The sequence below is a fragment of the Dicentrarchus labrax genome, unplaced genomic scaffold (assembly GCF_905237075.1).
Source record: "Dicentrarchus labrax unplaced genomic scaffold, dlabrax2021, whole genome shotgun sequence".
NCBI classification, from domain to species: domain Eukaryota; kingdom Metazoa; phylum Chordata; class Actinopteri; family Moronidae; genus Dicentrarchus; species Dicentrarchus labrax.
The window spans coordinates 23392354-23418920 of record NW_026136714.1 but is presented as its reverse complement, the minus strand read 5'-3'; the positions used below and the strand labels follow the sequence as shown (position 1 = coordinate 23418920).

Here is a 26567-nt window from a genome sequence, read left to right as displayed (position 1 = left end):
TTATGTGATGTAACTCAGACTGATAACACCAGAGCCCCAGAGCAGACACATTCAGAAGGAAACTGTCAAGTTGGTGTTTATAGCTGCTAGTGTTTTGGAAAACCTTTAGGAGGTGTAATGAAGTAGTTTGTTACTTTGTTAAGTTGATTATCTCCATCAATACCAGGGTTTGATCAGTGCAGTTATGAATGTTAAAGCCCATGTCTTTCAAATTCAGACAACAGCAGATATTTGATAAATACTTTTACTTTTACAAGCGCCTATCATTTTATTATACATGCATCACATTTTTAGTTTCATAAATGAACATAATCAAAAATGCCATGCTTATTTAAGGAACATTTTGTTTCATAAAACATAATTCTCACATAATGGAAACTTCCATCTAGTCCCTAATCCCTTCAGACTATCCTGTTGCTATTAAGGCTGGCTTCCAGAGTTAACTTAACTAGTTTTACAATAAATCAAGCAGTTCCTTGGTATCATGAACAGGATCAGAGTCAAACTGCAACACACTTTGACATCACAGTTTGACACACTGTAGGCTGTGGTTAATGCCAACCTACAGTAAAATGTAAAGCTTTTTCGGCCTAAAGTATTTGTACTGTATTACCATAGTCCACATGTATGATTTCACATGTACTTGAAATATATATTTTTGCTTCAGGGTATTTGAATAATTTTTTTTGTGTCAGACTTTGACTTGTAGCTTTGTAAAGGAAATTTTAGAAGATTCCTTTTAAGATTCAGTTTCTTAGGCTTATCTAAACTGGGTTTAAACCCTGCTGCAATGTTTCATTCCAGTGCATACAAAGCAACCACAAAGCAATGCAGTACTGAACAACTATGGAATTAATTGAGCAATTAATCTACATGTCATCTGTTTTGATGAAAAAAGTTTAGCTGATCAAACAGACAATGATTAAGAGTTTGTTAGAAGTACAACAACATAATCATAATTCCTCAGTCCAAATACAGATTGCCAGACACGTCTTGTTTAGATCCAAACATCAGTGTGTTGTGTTGCTTTTGCAAGCAGACTGCTATCGTCCCAGTTGGTGTGGTTTGGCATGTGTACACACACAAACACTGGTCCTTTGTTGTGTGCCGTCATCAGACATCGGCTCAGTAAATCTTTGTACAGCTTCCAGAGGTAATAAGACAGCTTCCTGTGTGGCAACAGACCTGACTAAATGATTTAGGAGTTGAGGTTGCTGATCGTAATAGCTCTCTTAGTGACGTCTGGAGATTGGAACCACAAACTATGACATTGTAGCACATCCTTGTTACTGTTGGCCATAGGCACTGGTGTCCTATGTAAGGCTGTGGTCGGTTGGACCGGTTGAGATAGATCCGGCCTAACCGCAGCGCTAGATCTAACTCCTTTTCAAACACCCACTTCTCCTCAGATAAAGGACACATGTGTATTGAGTTTAGACCATTCCTGAGGGTATCCTGTTCTTATCTGGGGTCAGATAAGCTCATTTCACAGGCCCTCACCTCTACCGGGCTACCAACAGGACGCCACTCTGACAAGAACTGACCTCTGCGACTTTTTCCCCAATGTTTGTGGTTGAATGAGAAGTTGAGAAGGGAGGGAACTCGGGGACTGAATCTTTCTAGAAGCTACAGTTGTAGCAAGATCAAATATGTGGTCTTAAGATCGTTGAAACAATCAAGAGAACCTTGACATTCCTGATGGGGAGTATTCAGACTGCAGGCAGAGTGACAATCCAGTGTCAAGATTAAAATGTGCCTTTGGACTGGGGAGTGCCCACAGAAGTAGTGGTGGTTACTGTAAACTGTGTATATTCATAGAGCAAATGAAAGGAAATCACACCAGCTCATCTCAACACCCTTTTTCCCATGGTTGTTTTTGTGAGCCTACCATTAGGCTTAGTGCATGGCTTCAGTGGGTTCTTTGAGCTAATTGTCTTGAACTTGGGAGGCCAAATGAGGGAGAAAGCACCTAAGTCTAGTTAGGAGATTCACCATGGCTTACCAGTCTAAGATCCCCTTTTTTTTCTATATCAAGCCTCCTGAGGACCCCAGCCACCACACCCCCGTCCAGGCCCTGCAGGCATCTCAGGCTGACAGCTCTTGAGCCAGATACTGGCAGTACAACAGAGCAGTCATAATTGGCCCCTATTCATTTCTCAGGGATAATCCTCGCCTAGGTTGAGCCTTTTCTGTTCCTAGCGTCATTTTTTCGCTAATGTTTACACAAGGTATGTATCGGTTTCTCCTCCTCCTGAGGCTTTTGCTCCGGTTGTGGGGCTGTATATCCAGTATGTGTGTTTTAACGTGTGTCTTAGGGTTCTGCTCTTCCAGCGTGGCTGCTAGAGCTCAAGACCTGAAGTCACAAAGGCCTTGTGAATGTCTGAGTCACAGACAACTGTCAGCATTCAATGGGCTGGATTAAGAAAGAGCGAAGAACCGAGCGCACCCTGACATGTTGACATGTTCTACTAAGTGCATTTCAAGGTGGATTTAGCTTATTTGCTCCATTGTGGAGGGACAGAAGAGACACAACTGCTAAATGGGACTGCCTATTCTTGAGATGGTGGTTGAACTTTACTCCTGCTGTCTGGGTTATGGCTGACACCCGCTTCATTCTCAGGGTGAGTGAGGCTGCTGTGGATCCTGAGGAGGTTCAGGGGTTTCAGAGAGCTCTGTCCTTAACAAAACAAACACAGTGGAATTTCTGCCATTGTTGGTGCTGAAGGTTGAGTGACAGGGCCGCATAGCAGAGCAGCCTGTCAGCAGAAACGACTCCGGGTCAAAGTGTGACCACCCCTTGTAACACTGGTCAATATTAAGACTCAGCCATGTAATTCCATATTAACCTGAGTGGTGTTAATCTTCTCATCTAATTCTTGGCAAGAAAGAAAACAAACACATTTTTTAAAATGTTGTACTATTACTTTAAGTACATGCAATTATACTTTACATATTCTTTTTTTACTGCAGTATTTTTTTTCTGTAACACAGCTATCAGTTTCATCTACTCTCAGCAAGAGTATACATTTTGTTTTTATAAAATAAACATAGCCTGGTGAAAAGAAACTCTTTCCACACATGTGCTGTATGCCTATGTGTATATGTGTACACATTCATGCACATGGACACACGATACAGATGCAAGCAACCATGCAGTCATTTATGTAGAACACAGAACACTCAGTCAGTGGGAATCATTACTTTAATGGTGACACTGTGCATTACTTTACATATAAATTATGTATAACAAAGCTTTAATGGAAAATTACACTTCTCTATTTACAACTAGAAAAGTTGGCAGCCAGGTGACATCAGGCCTGCACTCCCCAGTTGTGGGTTTTAGCGCAGGTCATCATTAGCTGGCCGACCTGAAAGTTGAACCCTGACCTCCCCCGTCTGTGGGGCACAGCTGAGGCTAACTGGTCAAGTCTTGGGCCTGGAGTGACAACAATGAACAGATCATTCAAATTGGACCGATTTCATAATATGAATTGAATACTATTTCATTTTTGAGGATGTGAGCAGCCACACTGTGTATAAAATAATAAAGCGGATGAGAAAAGGCAGAAGGGAAGTGGAGGGTAAAAAGCAAACAGACATTACAGTTACACTGATGGCCTCAATAACTTCCCTCACGTTGCCTTGGGTCCACCCTGAGGTCTCTGAAGTGGCTCGTTAAGCACAGGAACATAGACTCAATTACCCTGGGCAAACACACCGCTACCGCTCAGTGTTGTGTTGGTTGGCTGGTTGGTTGGCTCTGTCCGTCCCCTGGCCATCCTAAGCCCCCTCCACCCTGAGCCCCCCAGGCCCCTGCCGTGCAGTGCTGCAGCATGTGAGCCCTCTGTGCTCCGAGTGATAGAGTCAAGCTGTTCCTGCTGAGCGGAGGTCAGGGTCCTTCAGTCAGCACCTCAGCCCTGAACAGAGCACACAGGAATCCCCCCTTCCCTCCCTAACCAGGACTGAAACTCGGCTCTCTCTCCTCTGGCCCAGGTCCAAATAAACCTGGTACCTCTCTTTCTCTCTCTCTTTCCTCTCTCCGTCTCCTGGCACACTGTCACTCCCCTCATCGAAAACATTAATCAGACTGGGCAGATTAGACTTAAAAAAAATAATAAACTACGCCCAGCAGCCTCCTCTTAGGTCCCCCAATTTCTGTAGCAATGCACATTATTGACAGTCCTCCTCCTCCGCCTCCTCCTCATCCTCTACTTAATAAACCCAAGATGTCCAGTAGAGCCAGCAGGTTGAACATTTGAGCACTTTGGCTCACTGTTACTGCTTTATTGATATAAACAACTTGCCTTATCTTCTAGGGTGATGACTCTTTAGGCCTTACCTGCCATCCATGTAAATACACAACAGATAACCCTTATCAGTTTGGCACCAATAAAGCCAGTCTGCCTTCAAACGTCATCCAATAGCACATATCTTTTATAGGGATTAAAGGGATTAAATGTGCAACCTGAATGTATTCAGGCTTATGTTTTATCCAGTGACTACTTTATCTGGTCTTCCAAAAAAAGGGGGAGAACTGGAGGGCAATAGTGCCACCTTTGGATGAGGCTGAGTAGTACAGTTCTAGCAGAGCTCTCACAGCACTGATGTCAATGGGTAGAGTTGCCCTGTGCCTGGGCTGTGGCATCCACACAGCTTTTGACAGCACATGTTTGGAGTCCCTCTGTATTCTTTCGTGCGGTGGGATGGATAAGGGCATGGGAGGAAAAGGAAGGGGTCTGCTGGGCTCTAAACAAGCCGGAGCTCCCTGGCCAGGTCTTAGCTGGCTGACTGACAGGCGGCCCACCGACTGTTTGTGTGTGTCCATGGGAAATGGGGCGGTGTCGCTGCGGCGACGGCCCTGGGGCTATCCATCAGTGTCATAGGGGGAGGGGGTTGTGGGGGTGTATGGTATGTGTCACCTCCAAGACTAATGGACAGGAAGTACAGCCAGAGAAACAACAATATTTGCAGAATATATATTCAGAAAAACGTTAAGGCTCAGTCCACGGTTCTCGTACGATTTCAACAAAACCCTGCGCGCAGGCCTTAATTCTGATTGATGAGCCTGTTTATTTAAAAGACGCTCGCTCTGCAGCCAGAGCTCTCACTAACCTGATCTATAGCCCTGTGCTTTTAGAACATACACTCACAACCTGCATGTGTATGAGATAATCATAGTCTTGGTTATCACATGATGTGTCAGTAACACTAACCTGGGCGGCCAGTGATGACCTGCAGGACTGAAGAGAGTTTAGAGAGATCTCAGAGAGCACCGTAAAACTGGGGGCCATTTTGGGGCCATATAGGAGAGGGACGAGGAGAAAAAGCAGAATAAACCAAAGTTAACTTCTTTCTAAAGCCACAGAGGGACCTTGTGTGCTCACTCGTGTTCAGAGGCCGAGGTGCTTAACCTCAGCAGCCGGTGACCGTGGCGTCCAAGCCGGAACGTTTTGTGATGTTGACCTTGACCACCTCCTCGGCACAGGTTGGGTGGATGCCTACTGTCTGCAACAGGTGGGAATACGTTGCTCCACACCTGAGACACATACAGACACACAGAGAGGTCATTCAAGTTGCTTTTAGTCACACTCTCTCATGACTGACTACTGTATGATCTATTATCCTTGAGTAAGTCCTGTCATTTCTTCTCATTATCAGTTTGTGTGGTATGGTCTTGTTTTGAAACAAAAGCTTTTTTCTCTTAAGGACCTGAGTAAAGACCCAGCTATAATTATTTTCATAGTTTCATTAAGGCAGTTCATTGTTTGCATAACACCTTGTAAGTCAGGTGTTCTAACTTTAGAAATTCCAAAAAGGGCCTGTGGGCCTTTCTAATGATATATAATAATAATAATAATAATAATAATAATAATAATAATAATAATAATAATAATAATATGTTCAAATAAAAGTGACCAATACCACATCGCCTAAAGCAGACAAAATAAGTATATTTTACATTGGTGTCTAACATTTTAATGTTTGGTTTGCTGAATGCATGAGTGAAAGTAATCAGGACCATCGAATCCTAGAAAATTCCATTCCATTCTGCACATCTTGGTGAGTTTGAGAGTTAAAACACATCAACTGAACACCATAACTGTTTGGATGGTTGTTCCATATGGCATACATGCACGAAAAACACCAACTTTACCGTCAATACATTTTAGGATTTATTAAACTCACTGAAAGCCCAGAGCAAAGCCTTGTGTCATTTCTCCAGCGTTTGGACCTGTGAAGTGCAGACCCAGGATCTTCTGGTCTCCACCCCGCTCACATACCACCTAAGGAGGTAGAAAACTGAATTTAAGCCAACGTGGTGTTAGCTGTAGCTGTGTACCCTTCACTTGTTTTGCTCCACATGGCTCTCTCATCTGCTTTTGGTTGTAGCTGTCAAACCACTGCATTTTAGGATTATTTTTAGCTTTTTGGTTGGTAGAGCCGGTTGATCCCAAAAGCTGGCTCTCTAGACCACAGGTGAACACATCAAAGGTTGGCAAGATTACTTAATGGTTCGACAGTTCAGACTGTTTCATGTCTTGAGTCAACCCCACTGAAAATGTCGTTCGAACAGCAGTATAACCCCACCAACTTGCTTCAGGAGGCCCCACTACTCCTGCCCTTCATCTACATGCATGCACAAACAGTGAGTCTCACACAAACATACTGTGGAAAGAACTAAATTATAAATATAAAATGCCAACAAAATCTCCTCAAAAATACATATAAAAAACGCTGCAGTCCAACCCTACCTTTAAGTAACACTGGCTGGCGTCACGCTCTGCTACAGTGAATTCCAGAGGCTTGTAGAAAGCATGGTAGACCTACACAGAGAGAGATGAATTATGTCAGCAGAAATTACAAAGAAAGTATTACTGTGGTCCTCAGATTTATCTTGTGTTCTGCCTACAGCCAATCCGTACTTCACAGTGATCTTTGCTTTAACCAGCAGAGCGTACTAATGTGCAAACAAAAACTCTGAGGGAGTTTCCAGCAAGGATGCTGATCTCTGCTTGTCCACATTTTGTACAGTGATGAATTCCCTTTTTCTGAAAATAGCAACTGAAAGAACACGTGAACAGTCAACAAAAAATGCTTTGCAGACAATACAGCATTCCGAATGAGAATTTTTTTTTTTTTTACAATAGCATAAGACAAAATCATATGTTAAATTTAGTATCAGGTTTGATACCCTTTTCGTTTAATCGTGATTACATTCTGATTCTAAATCTCTTGCCCTCACGCCTTATGAGCTACTCAAACACACATAGAGAATATACATACAGAATAAAGATATCTATGCTTGCCCATGATAGTGACTGATTTCAAACTCTTCACTGAAAACGTGTGTGTAGTGTGTTTTATTCTACGGGCGAACGTGCCGACACAAGTTGTGAGGGCCGTGCAGCTGTCGGGGGCCGGTGCTACAGCTCCTCCTCAGATCTCAGCGCGCCTGTCATCACCCCATACACACCTCAATCAGGCCTCCTGCTCGCCTGTCAGTCACGGCAAGGAGCCCCACCTCGCCGGCTAAACCGTTTATCAGCGGCCTCGTGCAGGTGTTGGCTAGCATCTGGCACGCCGCTCATCTACGTGAGCACGTAATATATAGAGCTGCTTGCTGCTGCATTGTATGCGTGAGTCAATGTTTGTTTATGGGTTATGGATCATTGTAGCTTTTCTACAGGTTGACGGTAACAACAAGCCACCAACACTGCCTGTGTACCTTTCTTTGTGCATGTGTGGCACATATTTATTGGTGAAGAAACAAAACTCATAACATATCACAGTTACAGTCACACTTGTTGACCATGCTACAGCAGTTCTGTGTTAAGAGTGCAGTTGTATTTTAACTTGAAATGTGGACATATGAAGGGCTTTTATTCAACATACTACAAATTCATTCTAGAAATATTTAGTTGAAAGTTCACTGTTTACAGCTGTATTATAGCGTCACATCTACCACATCTATTTTACCTCTATACTGTCTTTTCCATGCCTCTTCTCAGCCTCCTCCTCAGATAAACCCACACAGCCATATTCGAGGGGGGTGAACACCGTGGTGGCCACCTGACAGACAGACACATTATACATGACATTTTATTAACCAAGTGATTACTGAGAAAATAAATCATAAAAAAATGATAAAATAATCATTATTTCCTATTTTATAACTCTTTTGACAGTTTCTGGACCTTTTTCAGGTCTGAAATATTTCATGTATTACAGAGTATTGATTGCTTTTGCTTTATATTTCAATACCATGGAGGGTATAAATAATATTTTTCAGACGTATCAGTCTTAATAATCCCCCTAATATGAATATAAAGATACTCATCACTGAAATAAAACCTCCAATAAGACTTGCAGAAGAGCTGAAATGTAAATATATAGCGATGATAAAGAATGATGATGACATTTTGGAAAATGTCAGTATGTTTATTCAATGATTCATCTTGAGAAGAGGCTGGAGGTACAGCAAGATATGTGGGTATATCAGAGACCTCAACCACAAAACACCAGTGAAGGTTATAATTAGCCTCAAATTAAGCATAAAACAATAGTCTCAAAATAAATGCCACACAGACACAAGCTGTGGAGGGACTGAGGGAAAGGATCAGCCTCTCAGTGTGTGTGTCTTACGTTGTCGTAGTTCATGAGCTCAGTGCTGTGACCAGCCAGTCTGCGGGCGAGGAGCTTTCCCGCTTTAATAGCTGTTGGGGTCAATTCAGGACGACCCTAAAGAAAGAGACAATTTAATTTACTTCAGCATTTCTGTAGCTCAAATGCATTATGTATGTAGATCTAGTTCTTAAGATTTCTTGATCTCAATGTAAGTAACAGCAGTCTAAGTTTAAACCATTTGGTTACTCATTTATGACTACACACATTGATAGTCAGTGCTGAAATAGTGTAAATACAAACACACAGAGACAATGTGGACCATGAGTCAGTGACTATCATAAGTGCTCAACATTTAAACCATCTAGCTCTGAGAAAACCTTTGCTTCTTTGTTTTTGCCTTTATCGTTCTGGATGTCAGCCAAAACAGACAAACACAGTCTTGGATACACACACACAGACACACAGACAGACACACAGACAGACAGACACACAGACACACAGACAGACAGACAGACACACAGACACACACACACACAGACACACACACACACACACACACACACACACACACACACACACACACACACACCTGAATGGCCCAGGAAACAGTAGGGCTGCAGGGCAATTCTAAAGACATGACTAAAACCTGTTAAGTTTCCACTACACATCCTGTTGTCCTAAACATCTCCTGCACCTCTGCATGTATGTGGATGTGTGCTCTGGTATTCCAGTAACTGTCATTCGTCATTATAATGCATTTCTTGGCACCGTTTTCTGAGGAGAAAAAACAAAGCCCAACAAAGCACTGGACAAATTGAGATATCAACCCTCCTACTTAAAAAAAGAAAAAGGAATAAAAAAGCCTCATCGTTGCTGTGAAAAGCTGACAGACAGATTGGGGTGAAGTACGACTCATCAAAGCAAACTGTCAATCACAAAGAGTGTGTGTGTGTCAGGAGGCCTGGGAGGCAGGAAGGAAGCACACAGCTGGTCGCGGTGAAAAAACAACATTACATGCAGCAGGTAGAACTAGTATTAACATGGCTGGTGGAGCCTGGAACACACAGCAGCAATGCCAATTATTATATGAAGGCTGGTTAGAATAGCTTCACTTAATACTCTGTAGTAGTTGCTGGTATGTCTATTATGTTTGCACAAATGAATGTCATACCTTTAATTTAATTAAGATTATTTTTGAAATAATAACTATGATCATTTCTATATTTAGCCACTTTCATCAAATGTTTTCCAAACTTTTTTTCCCTACACATTTGGTTTGAATAAGGGCAGAAGAAAAGAAAATTTACCTTTTAAAGATGAAAAAACGGTTGATTTTACCAATATTGTTATGATATTTATACTTACAGCATAGGGTTTTAGGAGACCCCAAACAATGAGGAAGTAAAGCCGATATCAACAAAACACAAGGTTAAAGTACTTTTTATATCTAGAGCCTAATCTAAACTTTATCCACTCATTTACTTTTTTTTTTAAGTACATCAAAAAATATACTTTGACTTTCATAGAACATAAAGCCTATCAATCGATTTGCATAATAATCCAAAATAAATTCTTATTATTATGGACGGGTAATTCATCGGCTGTAATTTAATTATCCCGATAATTCGTAATCATATACATTTCCTATTATTGGCCGATAACTCATCTGCCCCGATAATTATCGTGCATCCCTACTACAAATCTCTATGATCTTCATAGTAAGGACCTACTGTATATTTTAGTGAAAGAAAACAAATGTAAGAAAAATTAGTATACTATTTTAAAGGAGGGATGAATATAAACTTTTTTTTTTTCATATTGGCATATGAGCTGGAGGTCAACATTAGTTTAGCACCCATTACATCTCTGATGTCAAGTGTTAACAAGACTTACTACTTACTACAATTTATTCCAATCAATTAATTTCAGCATTTTCTGTCATGGTGATCTGATGATGATGTTTGACGGACTTACAGGAACTGGCACAGTGATTTTTACTGTCCAAATAAAGACTAATAATTAGGTAGTGTTTTTCCATCTATGACTTTGTTTTTTATCTTTGTTATCAGGGCTGTTTCTGCTGTCAGTGTGGTGTCTGTTGACAATGCCTACCTCGCTGATGTCACCGAAAGCATAGATGTTCGGCACCGAGGTGGATTCGTCAGCGCCCACGACTATTTTCCCCGTCTCCTTGTTGAGTTGCACACCAAGCTTGTCCAGGCCCAGGGCTTTGGTTTCAGGGGCTCTGCCTGAGTTCAATGGAAGGAAACAACACAAGGAGAATATTACATTACATCTCAGGAGAGAAAGAGGTGCGGGAGAGGAAAGAGGCTCACTGTTCAGTGTTCATAACACATTCTGCATAGGTTTGAAGGCCACCACTGCCCATCCAACACAGAGAGCCTTGTACAAGAATTACAGTAGTTACAGAAAGCCTAATATATGCTGCAAAGCTGTCCACTGTTCCTAATACACCTAGTAGCATGCAAATAAAGCCAGTGTAGACAGAGTGGAAAGAGTGAGGACTCACTAAAACAATAAGGTCGCATGATTTACCCTCAAGAATTGTTTCATCACTTCAACTGACTTGCATGATAAGAGTCTTTCCATCCCTACAATTGGCTGCTAGTGTGGCTAAAAATGCCAAACTTTAGCCGGTACCAGCCTCTAAAATGTGAGGATTTGTTATATCATTGTAAATTAAATATCTCTGGGTTTTGAACTTTTTCGGGCAAAACAACCAATTAACTAGTTAACAAAAAACTGCTCAAATAATAAAACACCTTAAAATAAAAATGAAGGTCATACCTAATTTAGAATTCTTAAATTAGAAAACAACAACATCTGGCCAGCTAAGAGAGCTTGAGAGGAGGAGAATGATGAGCAGCTGGGAATCGGTATCCCATCAACCCCCGGGACACTCCAAGGTGTGATTTCTGACACTTCCTGGGGGACGGCTGACTGATGCTGTCGACACAGAGTCTCTATGGTGATGGTGCGTGGACCACTCGCTCCCCCCTCCTCTCCATAGCTACTCACAACCCGCCTGGGTAGCATAATAAACACCCCGCACTGAGCTACCCATGTAGATGCTATCGGACAGCAAAAATAACAAACCCCCGAGACCCTTTTTCCTGGCTGGAGCCGAAGAACAACCCCCCCCACCCTCTTCTCAGACCAGGGGGGCTTCAGAGACCTGTCTAGTGCGCCGCAGCATGGGTGGTTGAAGGAAGAGCACAGAGGAGGAGAGAAGGTAAGTTAGGCAGTCATGGCCAATTCCCAAAAGCAAGACTTTACATATTTTCTTGTCCACTGGAATAGTCTGCATACACATCATTGTCCAACTGGTGTCATTTCAAGTGAATTATAGTGGAATTATCTATCTACTAAACAAATATATATTCAGAATATCCCCTTAGATTGAGTGTGGTGGGTGAAACGGCCATATTTCAACTGGTTCAATTTTAAATTCAGAGGAAGAAAATAAACAATTTAGAAATTGTAACACACTATAATGTAGCTGTCAGCTCCTGGTCATATTTCAGTAAGTGAACCTTGAGCTTTTGTTTGGTTATTTCCAGCCTCGAAGCTTCACATGTCTTCATGAGTTTTTATTTATTTATTTATTAACAGTGTTAACCTGCATTCTAATACACTGTAAGATGTGTTTGTGTGTCTTATCATATCAATAGATATCTACAGCTATGTCATACTGTGTTTTCAATTATTTATTACATTTAAACACCAGTTACAGTTGTTTCATAGAGGAAGTTATAACTGATGACAAATATAATGACAAATGTGTTCTTATATCTGCTGATAACATTACAGTGTGACAGAAAGAATTTATGAAGTATTCATATAAGTTATAAATACTAAAACAGAGGGTTAAAATAAAGGGTTTCTTTAGTCTTAGAGCTTCAACAGAGTTTTTGTCCCCATAGTGGTCTACATCCTGTTGAGGCTTTACCTCCCTGACAAGAATACATTTCTGCAGCTGAAACATCAAATACTTGATACGTTCTGCTTTGAAAATACTGAATTACAGCATCAATTACTGCAAAAATATCACTACTGCACGACAAAAACCCATATCGGTAGGATCTGACTGGTAAGTATAGACTTTGTCTTTACATATCTGGCCTTCCTGTCTGTTGCTCCAGTCACTGCTGTACTGTAGCAGTGACTGGAGCTCCATTGTACGCTGAGGACACAACAACAGTGAGCTGGCTGATAAGGGACTTGGTTGGAGCTCACACACACACACACACACACACACACACACACACACACACACACACACACACACACACACACACACACACACACACACACACACACACACACACACACACACACACACACACACACACACACACACACACACACACACACACACACACACGATAGGCCAATCTGAACAAAGCCTGTTGTGACATTAAGAGGAAGCCTCTAGACTGCTAGGCTAATTAGCCACAACAACCCACCACAAGCTGAAATGAGTCGGACGCTTATCTGATCAATCAAATGAACAAAGACAAAAGGGAGAGCAATGCGGGGGAGGGGGTTCTTGGGGGATATATCGGGCAGGATGTCAAAAATTGATTTTGAGTTCTAATTCAGGCCAAAAAAGATTTTAAGATGCAAATCGATAAAACGCTCCCTAGCTGTAAAAAAAAAAAAAAAAACGCCTGTGCGTAATGAAATATACCAAGAGAATGGGAACATTCTCATTACAGACATTGCATTACATTTATTCAGTTAGGTGTGTTTTAATATCATCACTGTTCAATATGTGTCCAGAAATGAGGTGTGTGCAAACCAAAACTTAATCTACGAAGTCACCACTATCATTTGTAGCTTTCAGCTTTTCAGCTGATTCTACTCATCTGAGCATTAAGAACACAAACATTGCAGACAGAGTTTAATTTTAATTTAATTTTAATTCAGAGTTTTAGATTTTCACAATCAGTTTTTCACTGTGAGAAGTTAGACCAATTTGGTTATTTCATTGGAGAGATTTCTGTATTTGTTTTGAGGGGGCTTAGTTGGAAAAAGATGATGTCATGCACCTCTGAGCACTAATCAGACTTTAGCAAGATTTTAATCAAAATGTGATGACAATTGTGGGTTTGTCTGCTTATGTTCTCAGCACTGTCCATCAAATCGAATCAAATCACGCCCGGAGTCCAGACGAATCAGATTAATTAAGAGTTTTTGACCGAAAGAGGACAGTCTTTTTAACTTTCTTGTCAACTTGCACAAAGTCACATCCTAATTTGTTAGTAACAGGAATATTGAATTACGATATTCAGTGTCTCACAGTAACTATGTTCTTGCCCAAAACCATCTCTAGAAAGGGAATAAGACTATTTTCAATCACTTAAAATGCTATTCCCTCAATTCCAGGGTAATACAGACAGATTGAGAGACAGAAAAACAACATCCAGGGGTGTCATCAGTAACTTATAAAACTGAGACAGGCAAATGTCCTCTAAAAAAAAACTAGGAAATGTTTTTAAATGACATCCTTGAGTACTGTAGGGCCCAGTGAGGAGGAAGACTAATGTGTCCACTGTCCGCATGCAGACAGGAAGCATGGAAATGTTCTGTTTCCTGGTGTGTTTCTGCGGGCACACCTGGACATGGGAGCGGCCATGAGGCCAGGAAGGAGCAGGGGAAAGGTGGAGCGAGGCAGGGCCTAGGAGAAGGATGTGGCAGACAGTGGTGATACTGTCCCCCGGTCCCCTCTGGCCTTTAATAACTCCACAGAGGCCTGGGACCCTGCCTGGCCCCTAGTGTAAGGTCACAGTAAAAGGAAGTGGCCTTGTACTCATAACTCCTGCATGCTCACATCAAAGAGCAGAGGCCACGTTCTAACTTGTTCTCACTAAACTGTATGGGAACAAAAGCGGTCATGGATATATAGCTGGGTCTTCCAAGGTTTTAACTAGTAGCACTAACACAAGGATATTGCTGCTGGTGTTACAAGTATTTCAGGGAAGCCTTTTAATATGCAATAGAATAATAATAGTAATACTCTTGCTTTAAAAAGGCACCTCACATGGTACGCAAAAGCACAATAATAAAAACAGTAATGATGGATGATGATGGAACTAATAATTTTCTTCATTTAATGTAAAATTTACATGAAAAATGCTAAAATATCTTTGCACTGTAAATTGGAATAAAGAATCATTTGAAATCCTGCTTTTGCCAGGTCCCAAAATGTCAAGTGCTTCTCTGGGTTTGGGTGAGAACTCTCACTCTAATGAATATAGGAAGCGTAGGGGTTGCAGCAGCTCACGCATGTCAGAATACCTACTGATATATGCACTCAATGCAAATGTCATTCTCACCAGCAGTCTCACGCTGAGACGATGTGGGAATTGAGCCACAGGAGGGAAGAACGAACGTCATCTCAGCTGCAGGGTCACGCACATCCTTGTCGCTGTCACACGCATAGAGCAAGAGAGGAGGACCCTCTTCCCTTCTCTCTCTCTCACACAACGCTCAAATAAAGCAACAGTCTAGTGAAGTAGGCATTGGAAAAGCCTGGCAGCCAAATTTTCAGAAGCACTGCCTTGTCTTTGAAACGGCTCAACACAAATAAACCGATGGCAGCGGCCCTGACGGATGTTCCCTCCATTGTTACTCATACTGCGGGTGGAACGGGAGAGGTGAAATGATAGAATAGAGAATGGATAGATGTGAAAGAGGACGAGGAGGAGGAGGAGGAGGTGGTAATGGCAGGCTGAGAGCCGCGGGCAGGGATGGCAGTGACAGATGCAGGGTTGGTTTCCGCAGGGCTGGCATGGGCAGGAAGGCCCAGAGAGGGAGAACAAAGAGGGGAACGCAGTGACCCTGTGCCTGGGTGCATCCTGCCCCGTCCTGTCCCTCTCCAACCAGAGAGCCAGCGGTGGGTGATTAACACTTCCCCTGGCCATTCCCATCACTCAGACTTTATTACTTTGTTTTCAGCCTTGATTCCTCTGCTATCTGCTGACACTGCACTCTATTGAGGATGACAATGAAATTGATGGTGGCAGGGAGAATAGTCATACCAGTGTTTTATTTCAGGGAGATATGTGGGAAACAATATGGGTGGTGCATTACATGTAATAAAAAAAAGGGAGAAGCAGTTCCTTACTGCACTTTACTATACAATAAGGTCATAATTAAGGTGTTTATTGGTTGATTGTTGTTGCTGTAATAGGGGACCCTCATAATTAAAAGGAATGTGACCTACTAAATATTTTTCAGTCTTTAAGGGAAAGTCAAAGTCAAGACAGAGGTCTTAAGAATTTCAGGTCAGTCATATTACAGTAACACAGATTTGAACATTTTCCTTTCAATCCTATGTTAAGAGTGTTATATCCAAAGTGTGAGGCTATGCAAGAAATGCTTGATGCTGGATTTTATCAGGGCAAAACTTGACATTCTAATGTTTTTGCTTTTAAGTCTTAAAACATGTCAAGACTCACAGCAGTCAAGTCCAGGTCAAGTCTTGAGCTCAAATTCTTTTGACTAAAGTCTCAAGTCTAAAGTCTTGGCATCTCCTCTCCTCACATGTCCATAAGCAACAACAACAATAAACAACAATAACAACAACAACCTGGCCCCTCTGGCCTCCATGTGGACTGGGTGAGAGGGGTTTCATTAATACATGAATTCAGGCTTGTTTCAGATTTAAGTGAACCGACCCCAAGATGTGGACCCACAAAGACTCACCAACTGCCCATAACACAGAGTCGTAGGTGTCCTTGTGTTCGTTGCCCGTGTGGGTATCAGTCCAGGTCACCTGCAGAGCTCCTGAGGAGAGTTTGTCCACTCTCTTTGGGACACACTTCCATGCAAACTTGGTCCCATATGTCTCCATGTAGTCTGTCACTAGACCTGACATTTGCTGCAAAACCAAAAGAGAATATCCACCTTCAACCATGGCAAAATTCACAATCATGAAGTCCAGAATATGCAGAACTGTAGTTCAGGGAGCAATACCTGATCAAACCCCCGGAGGGCGATGCTGCGAACCATCACTGTGGTGTCCAAGCCAATGCCAGTGAGGAAGCCTGCACACTCCAGAGCCACATCTGAGCAACATCAGGCTGAGGATTATAGTACTGTTGTTGATTTGCATGTACAGCAGCACCTCATGTGTGCCCATAACACATAAAGACTGACACTTGCCCAATAGGAATGTAGCTTACAAAGAAGGGAAATCACAGTCACAGTAGTATTGCAAATATGGCACCCCGAGTTTAAAACAAGTGCAATGAGTTATTCAGAAATACTATTTGAAACTGGTCTGTTGCCAATATCATTTTTACCAGTGACAACCAGTGGACTTTATACAGTGGCTCCATTTACAAGTTCTCTGCCAGAAAAAGGATACAGCTGGCTCCAACCACAAGCCTGCAACGTAGAGAGAGAGAAGCTCTTAGACGTACAAATAATACAATAAAAATACATTTCATCATTTGTGCAATACACTTTGGCCAAATAAAATAAAGCAAGTCCAAAGTTGAAAATGTTTACTTTAAATCCTACAATTAGAGAGGTGATGAACTACAAAACTTCTTAAGCTCAAAGGGAAGAGGTGTGAAGAAAATTTAGAAAACAGGGACAGGAAAAGCTCTGTGTGTGTGTGTGCGTTCGTGCGTGCGTCCGTGCGTGCACTTGCAGTGTCAAGTGTATGTGTGTGTGGTCCAGGTGAATCACACTTCTAATCCAGCCCTGAGATCAGTGGCGTTGAGGAGGGCTAATTGACAGTGTTTAGGCTAATCCCTGCAGATGGGGTGTGCCATGTTCAGGGCTCAAGTCCACACATCAGCCGGCTGAGTGACGCCCATCACCCGCATGCATGAGGCCCTTCTCTCCCTTGTTTTTACCTTTCCAACCCAGACCTCCTTCCCTGAGGTCTGCTCCACCTGACAGCTCGGGCTGCCTGCGGCACATCCTGCCCTTGTCCATGCTAACACTAACCACTAAAAGCCCCAGTGCCCGGCTGCTCTTAGCACGTATTGTGGGGTGGCTTAAAGAAGATTAGGCAAAGAGCTTTAGCTTGATTCTACACTTTCATCACTGAAAAGTCTCCTTTCCCCTAGCCCTTATTCCTTCGCATTGTATACTGGTCTGGAGTCTGTACAGCTGCTACATTTTTCAACTACAAGTTGATGCTAGAGATCCCTTACAACCCGTCTTAACCCTTTTAACAATGGTGATATTTAAGGGACAAGAAACAGAAGCAACAGCGTGAAGAGTGAATATGGTCTTTGTATCCTACAGGCTAAATATTATATTGCTCTTAAAAGATCTGAAGCACCAACTGTTAATCAGTGGCTGAATAGCTTCTCAAGCTGCCAGGCCATGGAGACATTGACGTTTGCTACTGAAGACCTTTTATGCATTATTTGGAAAGTTACCTAACCACCTCTCTACTTTCTGAAATATGAAAACCACTAAATATATTCAACCATACAAAAAGTTGATCCACCTTCCTAATGAAAGTACAGTGAGTGTAAAACTTCTGAAACATACACTTTATTCTGTTTATCAGCCAGATATTCAAAGAGAACAGGGGACAATTGTATCCAGGTCATGTACAACCCATTCCTGTATTGTCTTACAGTAATCAATGCATACACTGTTTAGGCGGCCTGGGGGGAAACTTATCTGACAGTCTTGCTTTAACAATTTAATTTGAAAGCGTAGGAAAAGCCAGATCCTGTTATCAGCTGTACCAAAATGTGGCAATGTTAATCCTTTTCCTGTTCCTCACGTTTTCAGATTTTTATCCATGTCTTGAACAAAGTGACATAAAAAAATCACAGGCATCAAACAGTTAAAAAAAAGGGGGAGGCTGTCTAGTGGTTAACATCTCATGAACTCTAATAGGAAGTGGACACGAGCCACACAACAAACAGAAACATTATAAAACTATGAGGTTTGGCTCAGTGGAGTGGTAGCATGTGGTCGGGGGCTCAAGCCAAGGTTTCAATGGACTCACAACTCCTGAGGAAGGAGGTTTGCCATTGACTGTCTGTGGCTGCCTGTTAACCTTGGGTAGTTCTTCAGAAGGCCCAACACTGATAAACATGAGCTTTGGATACTCCTGTCTATGGTGAGTGAGTGATGGGATGTGATGTGATGAGCGGTTTTGTTGAAATGGTTGGATGGGAGTCCAACTTAGATAGATTTATTAAGGGTTGTTTAAACTTCCTGGAGGCATTTCAGTTTGCCAACAGTCTCATGGGCCACACGTACTTGAGTCACTGTTTTGGTTTTCATTCTTGCCAAAGCTACATGGACCTCATGACAATGCAACAAGTATGCAAAGGCCAACCTTTTAACCATTCAATTCTAAATACAACAACTAATGCATGTATTGTCCATTAATGTTTAGATGGGGAAAAAAAGTTCCATGCATGGAATTCTTCTGATCTCTGCATTGAAAAACTTCTTCTTAATGAGCACTTTTCCATTTAAATGCCTAAATATGTTTCTTGTTCCATGAACAAATTTTAAAGTTTTCAGAGGAGCCTCTGATTGGCAAGTGGTATTATTCACTAATATTAATCTTGCATACAATTAATACATACTGTATTTAAACAAAAACAGCACATGCAGTTACTTCTCTGAAGTGGATGACACTTAATTGGGAGATATAATAATTTCATAAAATGCATTAATTAGACCAGTATATTGTGGTAAAACAATTTGAAGCTCTGTAAAATCTTGTGGATTTAGCAGAGGTTTTTATTTTGATACTTACATGATAACACTTGGTGTTCTCTTTTCTATTTTTCCTAGACTTCTTGAAAAGTTCTCAATATATTTTTATGGAAGTACATGTTTTTGTGTGTAATTCATACAATTTTCTATAAAGGAGAGGTAAAAAAGGTATATTGACCTTTTTATTTCATAAACTTGTTGCTCTAGTTTTACTTCCTCTTTTCTTTCTAGACAAGGAAGGTACACACATTTCTCACTCTGTTTACTGTCAGTGTTACTTTAAACAATAGATTTTTTACATTTTAGACCAGATTTTTTTCCATTCAGTCAGCACAAATTCACACATCTATTTATTTTGATACATGAATCTGTCAATTAGGAGCAGGTATGTGTGGCAGGGCTGCTGTGTATCTTGCAATGCTAGAGTGTACTATTGAGACCGTGTTGGCTTGTGTGGAACATTCTGTTACGCTGTTCATGGTATTACACAGACACAGAGAGCATGTATGCAAAATAGAGCCTGTGTATGTTTTGTTTCTCTACAACTGCTGCAGCCATCTGTGACGCTTTGCCATAAAACTGCTGAAAGATATTCCCGGGAAGTGAGATCTTTGTCCACTATGGACAACAACACAAAGCAGAGTTAGACCCACAGCACAAACCCTCATAATGCCCCAACTGATTCAAGTACTGGCCTATTCTCAGACCAGTATCACAGTCCTACTGGCACGTGCTCATTGCTTTCTCCTGATAGCACGATGATGAGCTCTGGGCTTCGGCTCCTGGGGCCAAATCTGTCACTCAGGTGTGTATGTGCTCCAAGATCCATTAGACACTCATCAATCACCTGGACCCCCTCCCACACCAGCCCTGCTGGTAGAAACAGCCTCTCGGACCTCACCTGCACAGCTGATAGCTCTGCAGCACAACAACATCACCGGCTGGAGTGTGTGTGGTTAAGGGCCCTTATAGAGAAAGCTAAAGCTAATGCTAACCCACAGCTAACCCCTTACAGCCTGCAGGGAGGTAGAGGACTCCACTAACCATCACACTCTTAGATCAAAGGACTTCCTAAGCTCAAGTGTTTCTGAGTGGATAATTCTACTACATTTATACAAAGGTGTGTTGTTGAATGGGTGAATGCTACAGTGGCAATTGTTTGAGGATGGTTACAGTGCATTTGTGTTGATTTGTAAACTATAAATGATTTTGTATTGCCACCAAGTGGTCAAAAACCAGAATAGCAAACATATTAGTATACATACACTACATTGGAATACCACACATTTTGGAGCTAAAATTATGGAGGGAACTGATGGTCCTCAAAAAGATTTTAAAAAGTTCTGCATACGAACTGAGAGAAATACACAACCGCTAATTATTAGTCAACACAGAAAAAACTATATAATTAAAAACAATTAAAAACTCCATGCCCTAGGTGCAGACAACCTATATATGAAGCTTAAATATTGGAATCATTATTTCCGCTTATCTGTCACCGTGAGGCAAACAACAACCACAACCCAGGTATACCACAACCACTAGTCACCGTCTGCACGTGGTGCCAAGAGGAAACATCAGGGAAAGACCAATTAACCAGGTGATGACAGCGGCTAAATGGCTGGATTAAAGGGCTTGTTCTGTAAAGGTCAGGATGCACGCTGCTAATCTGAATCATGAGGCGAAGACAGGCTGACAGGAAGGGAGAAAAACAAACTGCATGTCACTGATGCATGATTACAGTGCGTGACAGTGTGGGACGTGTCGTGTCAGCGAGCAAAGGTAGTGCGGTGAGTTGTTAGAGCAAGGCATTAATACTGCAGAGGTCCGAGGTTCTGTTTCCCTCGTAGCTCAATGTACAGAAGGCGACGCCAACAATCCTACACGTACTAGAAAGCATGCACTCAAGAAGGATATTATTTTGGAGCTGAAGCAGTAACAAAATATTGGTGTTGATGTTCGTTGAAAAAAAATCACCCAAATTATCAGGACTTTTTACTTTACATCACTACAGCATTTAATCAGACGTAGAGGGCACTGACTGTGTACTATCTGCTTAATTATAATAATAATAATAATAATAATAATAATATAATAATAAAATAATTTAATACGTGTGTATGTGTAAGTAGGCAGGTGTGAAGGCGTCCTTACGATTTCCCGGGCGACTTCTTCAGCCAGAAGATGTCGTCACTGGTAATGCCGTGCTCCATTGCTCCAGGGATCTATAACAAGAGTTCGAGAACTATCATCTATCAACAGATCTTTCAATAATATGAACACACAACAAACAATTTGCTCTTTAAAATCAGGCATTTTTTGTGTGTTAAGACTTGTATGTGTGCCATAGTGTAATGCCTCCAAACCATATTCTAAATCACTTCAGTGGTTTTGGTTGCTCTGTTGCAGTAAGGTATCTCTTTCTCATTTGTTTGTCTAGCTGGTAACCAACCAACCAGAAAGCTGGCAGAGAAAAAGAGACACATCTTGGAGGAACGATGATTGCAATGCTACTTACGTTTGTGGGGTACTTGGGCCGTCCACCAGTGGCGATTACAATGTTTTTGGCAGTCAGGATTGTCTGTATGAGAGAGGAGGGAAATGTGAAGTAACAGCCTTTGTTCAGATCCCTCAAAAAAACAACAACAACATTTTCATATTCTGCATTAAGATGATGACAGAAACACCTTGAAATCCCTAGCACTCTCGGTAGGTATAGATGTGTCCATATAAACTAGGATTCCCAAGTTGATTGAATTCAAAGTTTGCACTTCAAATTTAACAATTTCATAAGAAGCAGAAAGAAACATATGAAATGTATTTACATTTTTTTACAATGAACTGATGAGAAAGTAACAAAAAATACAAAGTGCTAGCAAAATGTAATTTGATTATAAACACGCACACAAGGGAGCTATATGCAAACATAGAGTAGGATGAAATAATATTACACAATTGATATATGCTATATCATCAGCTACATAAAAACAAGCATACAAAACAGGTTTTCTTTTCAAAGTAATTAATACATTTTTGGATTAGATTCCCAATAACTCAATGATCACTTTGGGACTGATGTATAACTAAATGTCTCATTAAGAAATATGTCGCCCACCTCTTTCCCTGCTTTAGTTAATCCTTTAACAGTATGTTCATCCACCAGGCTTCCTTTGAGGTTCAGGTACTTCACCTTCCTGTAAGACAGACAATAAACAGCTGGTTGCTCCTGGTGGTGCATAAACTGTTGTGGATTTACTCGTAACCACATTCATCATTCCTCTCACTTATTTCCTGCTAAATTCTCACTGTACATTCTCTACATTTAATCTACTGTAACTCAAATTTAACTCAAAAGACAGGTGTTATTATTCTTTTTTTACTAGCAGAAGGAGAGGGGATATAGAATGAATGTTGAGCTATATCTCTTTATGGATCAGTACATACTGAGCATCTGGATCAACAATGGGGACGTACTGCATGGGGGGTTTTAAAAGACATTTCTATATTTTGTTTTGATTTTAAAGTGGAAACTCACAATTTAAATCAATTGTTACATCATAAATTCAGCCCTCCACTTCATTTAATTAGGGTTTTTAAATTGTAAATTAATTTGTTTAAAAATACCTTTTTGAATTCATCAGTTGGTATGAGCATGTACAATGCAAAACCTCTCTGCAAACAACTGCTATTTAAAATTTTCATGTGCTAACTGTTAAGTATTACTCACACCAACAGGACTTTATTGCTTGCAGTAAAATCTAACTTCATTATTACTGATTAAAATTGAGACATTCATTTAACATCTGCGCCCCTTTTTATTATACTTGTAATTAATACACCACTGCACTATGGTTAACAATGCCTCGGTGCTGTTCTGAAAGCCTCTCAGGGCTAATTGTTAATTAAAAGGAAATTAAATCATATAAGAACTTTTACTAATAGGCTGTGTCCAAACAAACAACCTCATTGGATTGAAAACATGTTAGGTTAAGCTTGGGCACATTCACACAGAGGTTAACACCTGTTTGCCCTCCAGCCAGCCACTCAATCAACATGTGGTCGCTGACTCTCAATCCAACTGACATGTAGAGCCTTCAGCAAGATTTCAAGTCATAAAAATGAGAAACCGCTGAAGAAAAACACATCTCAATAGAAATATTCTATTATTTTAATTCTTATGTTTATTCTGTTTATCATGGAACAAACAATGCTACAGTGAGGGGAGAAGTGCGACAGACGATAGATGAGTGAGACAACACATCATATTTATTGTACATTGCATGAGGTGATCGATTTTAAAGGCCCGACAGAGAGCGCAGATAACACATCACATTAATGATTAAGTTGGTATTCTGCACATGCATTTAGTAACTGTGAAAAAGACACTGGCAGGGTGTAAACATTTAAAATGTAATGGGTCATAAAAACTCTACTGAAACTCCTTAAGGCCAGCTAAACTAACCCTCAAATCAAAAGTCCCTGCCTACATTACTGCAGCTAAATTCATTATTAAATGAAACATCATTAAAATAAATAAGTCTGAATAAAGCAAGATGGTTGTCACTTACTTGTCCTGGAGCTGAACTCTGTGACCCCAGTTCAGAGACCGGACGTGGTTCTGAACAGCCTCTGCCATGGTGGCCCTGGAAAACACACCACAGGTAATATAGAATATATAAAAATAATATTCATTATATATGGACCTGAACAATCTGACAGTATACGGAGGAAAAGATGCTTTATGCTTTCAAATTCAAATCTGACCAAACTATAATTTGATCTAACTGTTCGGCCTATCAAGGAACCATTAAAGCACCTACCGCGACTCCATCACTAGATGGTGCTATTTACCTACTCATAGACAAGGAAAACTTTTGATTGACCTACCAGTCATGGCAGACTGGCCCTGAGATCTGCCAGCCATACTTCTTAGCATCTTTGACTGCACTGCCAAGTAGAGCAGCCTGGTGCATGAGCTTCTTAGGAATGCAGCCAACATTAACACATGTACCACCGAGACCCCACTTGGTGCCTGTTTGGAAAAGCATTTCCAGAGGGTTTAACAATGGTGTCTTTAAATCTTCAGAAAAAAATTGTAGTTTTTAAAATCCACTTACACAACAGGTTGAAAAAAATATATTTTACCTTTAAGAGATGGCTCCACATAATCTAAAACAGCAACTTTCTGTCCCACCTGTGCCGCTGTAATTATGGATACAATGTCTTAGATAGAAATCATACATACTTACAGAAAGATTAAGGCATAATATGCATTTCAAAAGATCTCACCTTCTTTAGAACAGGCAAGGCCTCCTGACCCACCACCAATAACCACCAGGTCATAGTCATACTTTCCTGTTGAGCATATGAGATCATGAATAGTAAACAGTAAAGTTATGAACCTATTAGTGTTGCATTTACATATATGAACATCTCTCCTCTGGGGAGACTGGCACACTAAACTCCACCATCAACACATCTGGCAGTTCAATTTGAACGTAGGTAGAACAACACTTTCAGAAACACCTATTAGTTCAGTATACAACACAGAACACTATTAATCTTAAAGCTGCAGTGGGTCATTTTTTAATAAAATGAACCTTTTGTCATATGTTCTGAAACTTTCACTATATCCTGTGGTACAGGACACAGATAATCTTCAAAATAGGGTTCCTCTGGCTCAAAAACAACCCATCAGAGCCAAGAAAGATGGAAAGACACTTTGGGCTGGTGGCTTGAAGATGGTTGATTGTTGAGTCTGATTCCCAGTGTCAGGATATAGTGAACGTTTCAATAAATATAACAAAAAGCTAATTTTATAAAAGCTTTCTACTGCAGCTTTAAATAATGGGTTTCAGTGTTTATCCCAGCAAGGGTTATGGAGGGTCGGTTGTACCTATGCTGTGGAAAGTGGATTTGTAGAGCATTTCAGCAACAAAACAGTATTTTTTTTTTTTTAAACACCATTTCTAAGTTATTCTGGGAAGAGCCGAGGTTGATCAAAGTCTAACCACAGACAGTTCCCAAAGCGCTGTGCCAGGTCTGTTCCTCAGCTGCTGGAAGAGCTGCTCCTCCCTAAAGGTCCACTGGTTTCAGGACTCCAGAGCTCTGCTGCTTAATATGGCCGAGAAGCATAATACGGCGGCCGAGAAAGATGCGTTTTCTAATGTAGTCGACTCCATTCTACCGGAGACGACAGCAGGTGAATGTAGTTTACGGTAATGAACAGGATAAAACTAACAGCAGCTCCAGCACACTTACAGTAGCTGTTTGTAGTTTATCTGTGTGCTAGCAGAAACAACTCCAGCTATTAACCTGACCCCGCTCCGTCCTCCGTATCTACATATATCTACAATAGCTCAGCTAGATATTGTTACCTGTCAGGTTTCTTGTCAAAACATGCAAACAACTAACGTTAGTCCTTTTCCACCGGTGTCTGCCCCTGCAGAAGGCAGCCATGTTGTCATTGTGAAAGAGCCCCAGCCGGATATGTGGTGGCTAGAGAATCGCCTGAAAAGAAATCGGTCGTGCGCAATCGAAATGAAACTTTTTCAATAATCTAGTCAATAAAATGTGTCCATAAATAATATATTGTTCATAATAAATCAAACATTTAATTGTCAATAAATATAATGAGATAATCCATTCCAGAGATTTTATGCAAACTATTTATGGACATATTATGCATGAAGGTATACTTCACATTTCTGCCTTATATTACATGTAGATAATATGATGAACATGTAGGCTACAAACATATGCTAATATGGTTTAAAATGATTATACTGACTAATTGGACTCCCTCTCCTCTGAAATGGTAAAATGAAATTGGTCAAATGTCTCAGCACTTCCAGAAAATAACTGAATGTTTTGCTACATCAGTTTCTGTACACAAAAGTAACACATGCTACACCAGCAGGGAAAACAAAGGTGTTACTGATAATATTAATGATGGTCTTGTTCCAGGGCCTGGTACATGTGCTGGCTGCTCTCATGACTTACTGGAACACCTGAGCCATCTTTAGAGTTATTAGTTCGACCTGTGCGTCTTCTGAATATAACACATAAAGGTCAGCTGTTAAAAGGTCTACACAAGCTACAGGAACAGGGGATACAGGAAACAATGTTTATTGATATTCTCATTCACAATGGTTAAGAGCAGAATCTTTGTCTCTTAAAGGTCAAACATTATTACATTAGATTTGTTT

General features: G+C 40.9%; 1 protein-coding gene across 1 annotated transcript; it reads right to left on the bottom strand.

Moving 5' to 3' along the window:
• Positions 1–3184: 3184 nt before the first annotated feature.
• Positions 3185–25855, bottom strand: txnrd2.2 (thioredoxin reductase 2, tandem duplicate 2). The gene is made up of 17 exons (XM_051422911.1): positions 25737–25855; positions 24649–24714; positions 24505–24561; positions 24247–24391; positions 23928–24002; positions 22475–22553; positions 21878–21940; positions 21514–21584; positions 17021–17040; positions 16627–16718; positions 16357–16531; positions 10738–10874; positions 8644–8739; positions 7978–8070; positions 6753–6824; positions 6187–6284; positions 3185–5536 (listed from the first exon to the last, which is right to left on the bottom strand). Exons 1-17 carry the CDS (start codon positions 25816–25818, stop codon positions 5413–5415), a joined length of 1545 nt encoding a protein of 514 aa, XP_051278871.1. The 5' UTR covers positions 25819–25855; the 3' UTR covers positions 3185–5412.
• Positions 25856–26567: the final 712 nt, after the last annotated feature.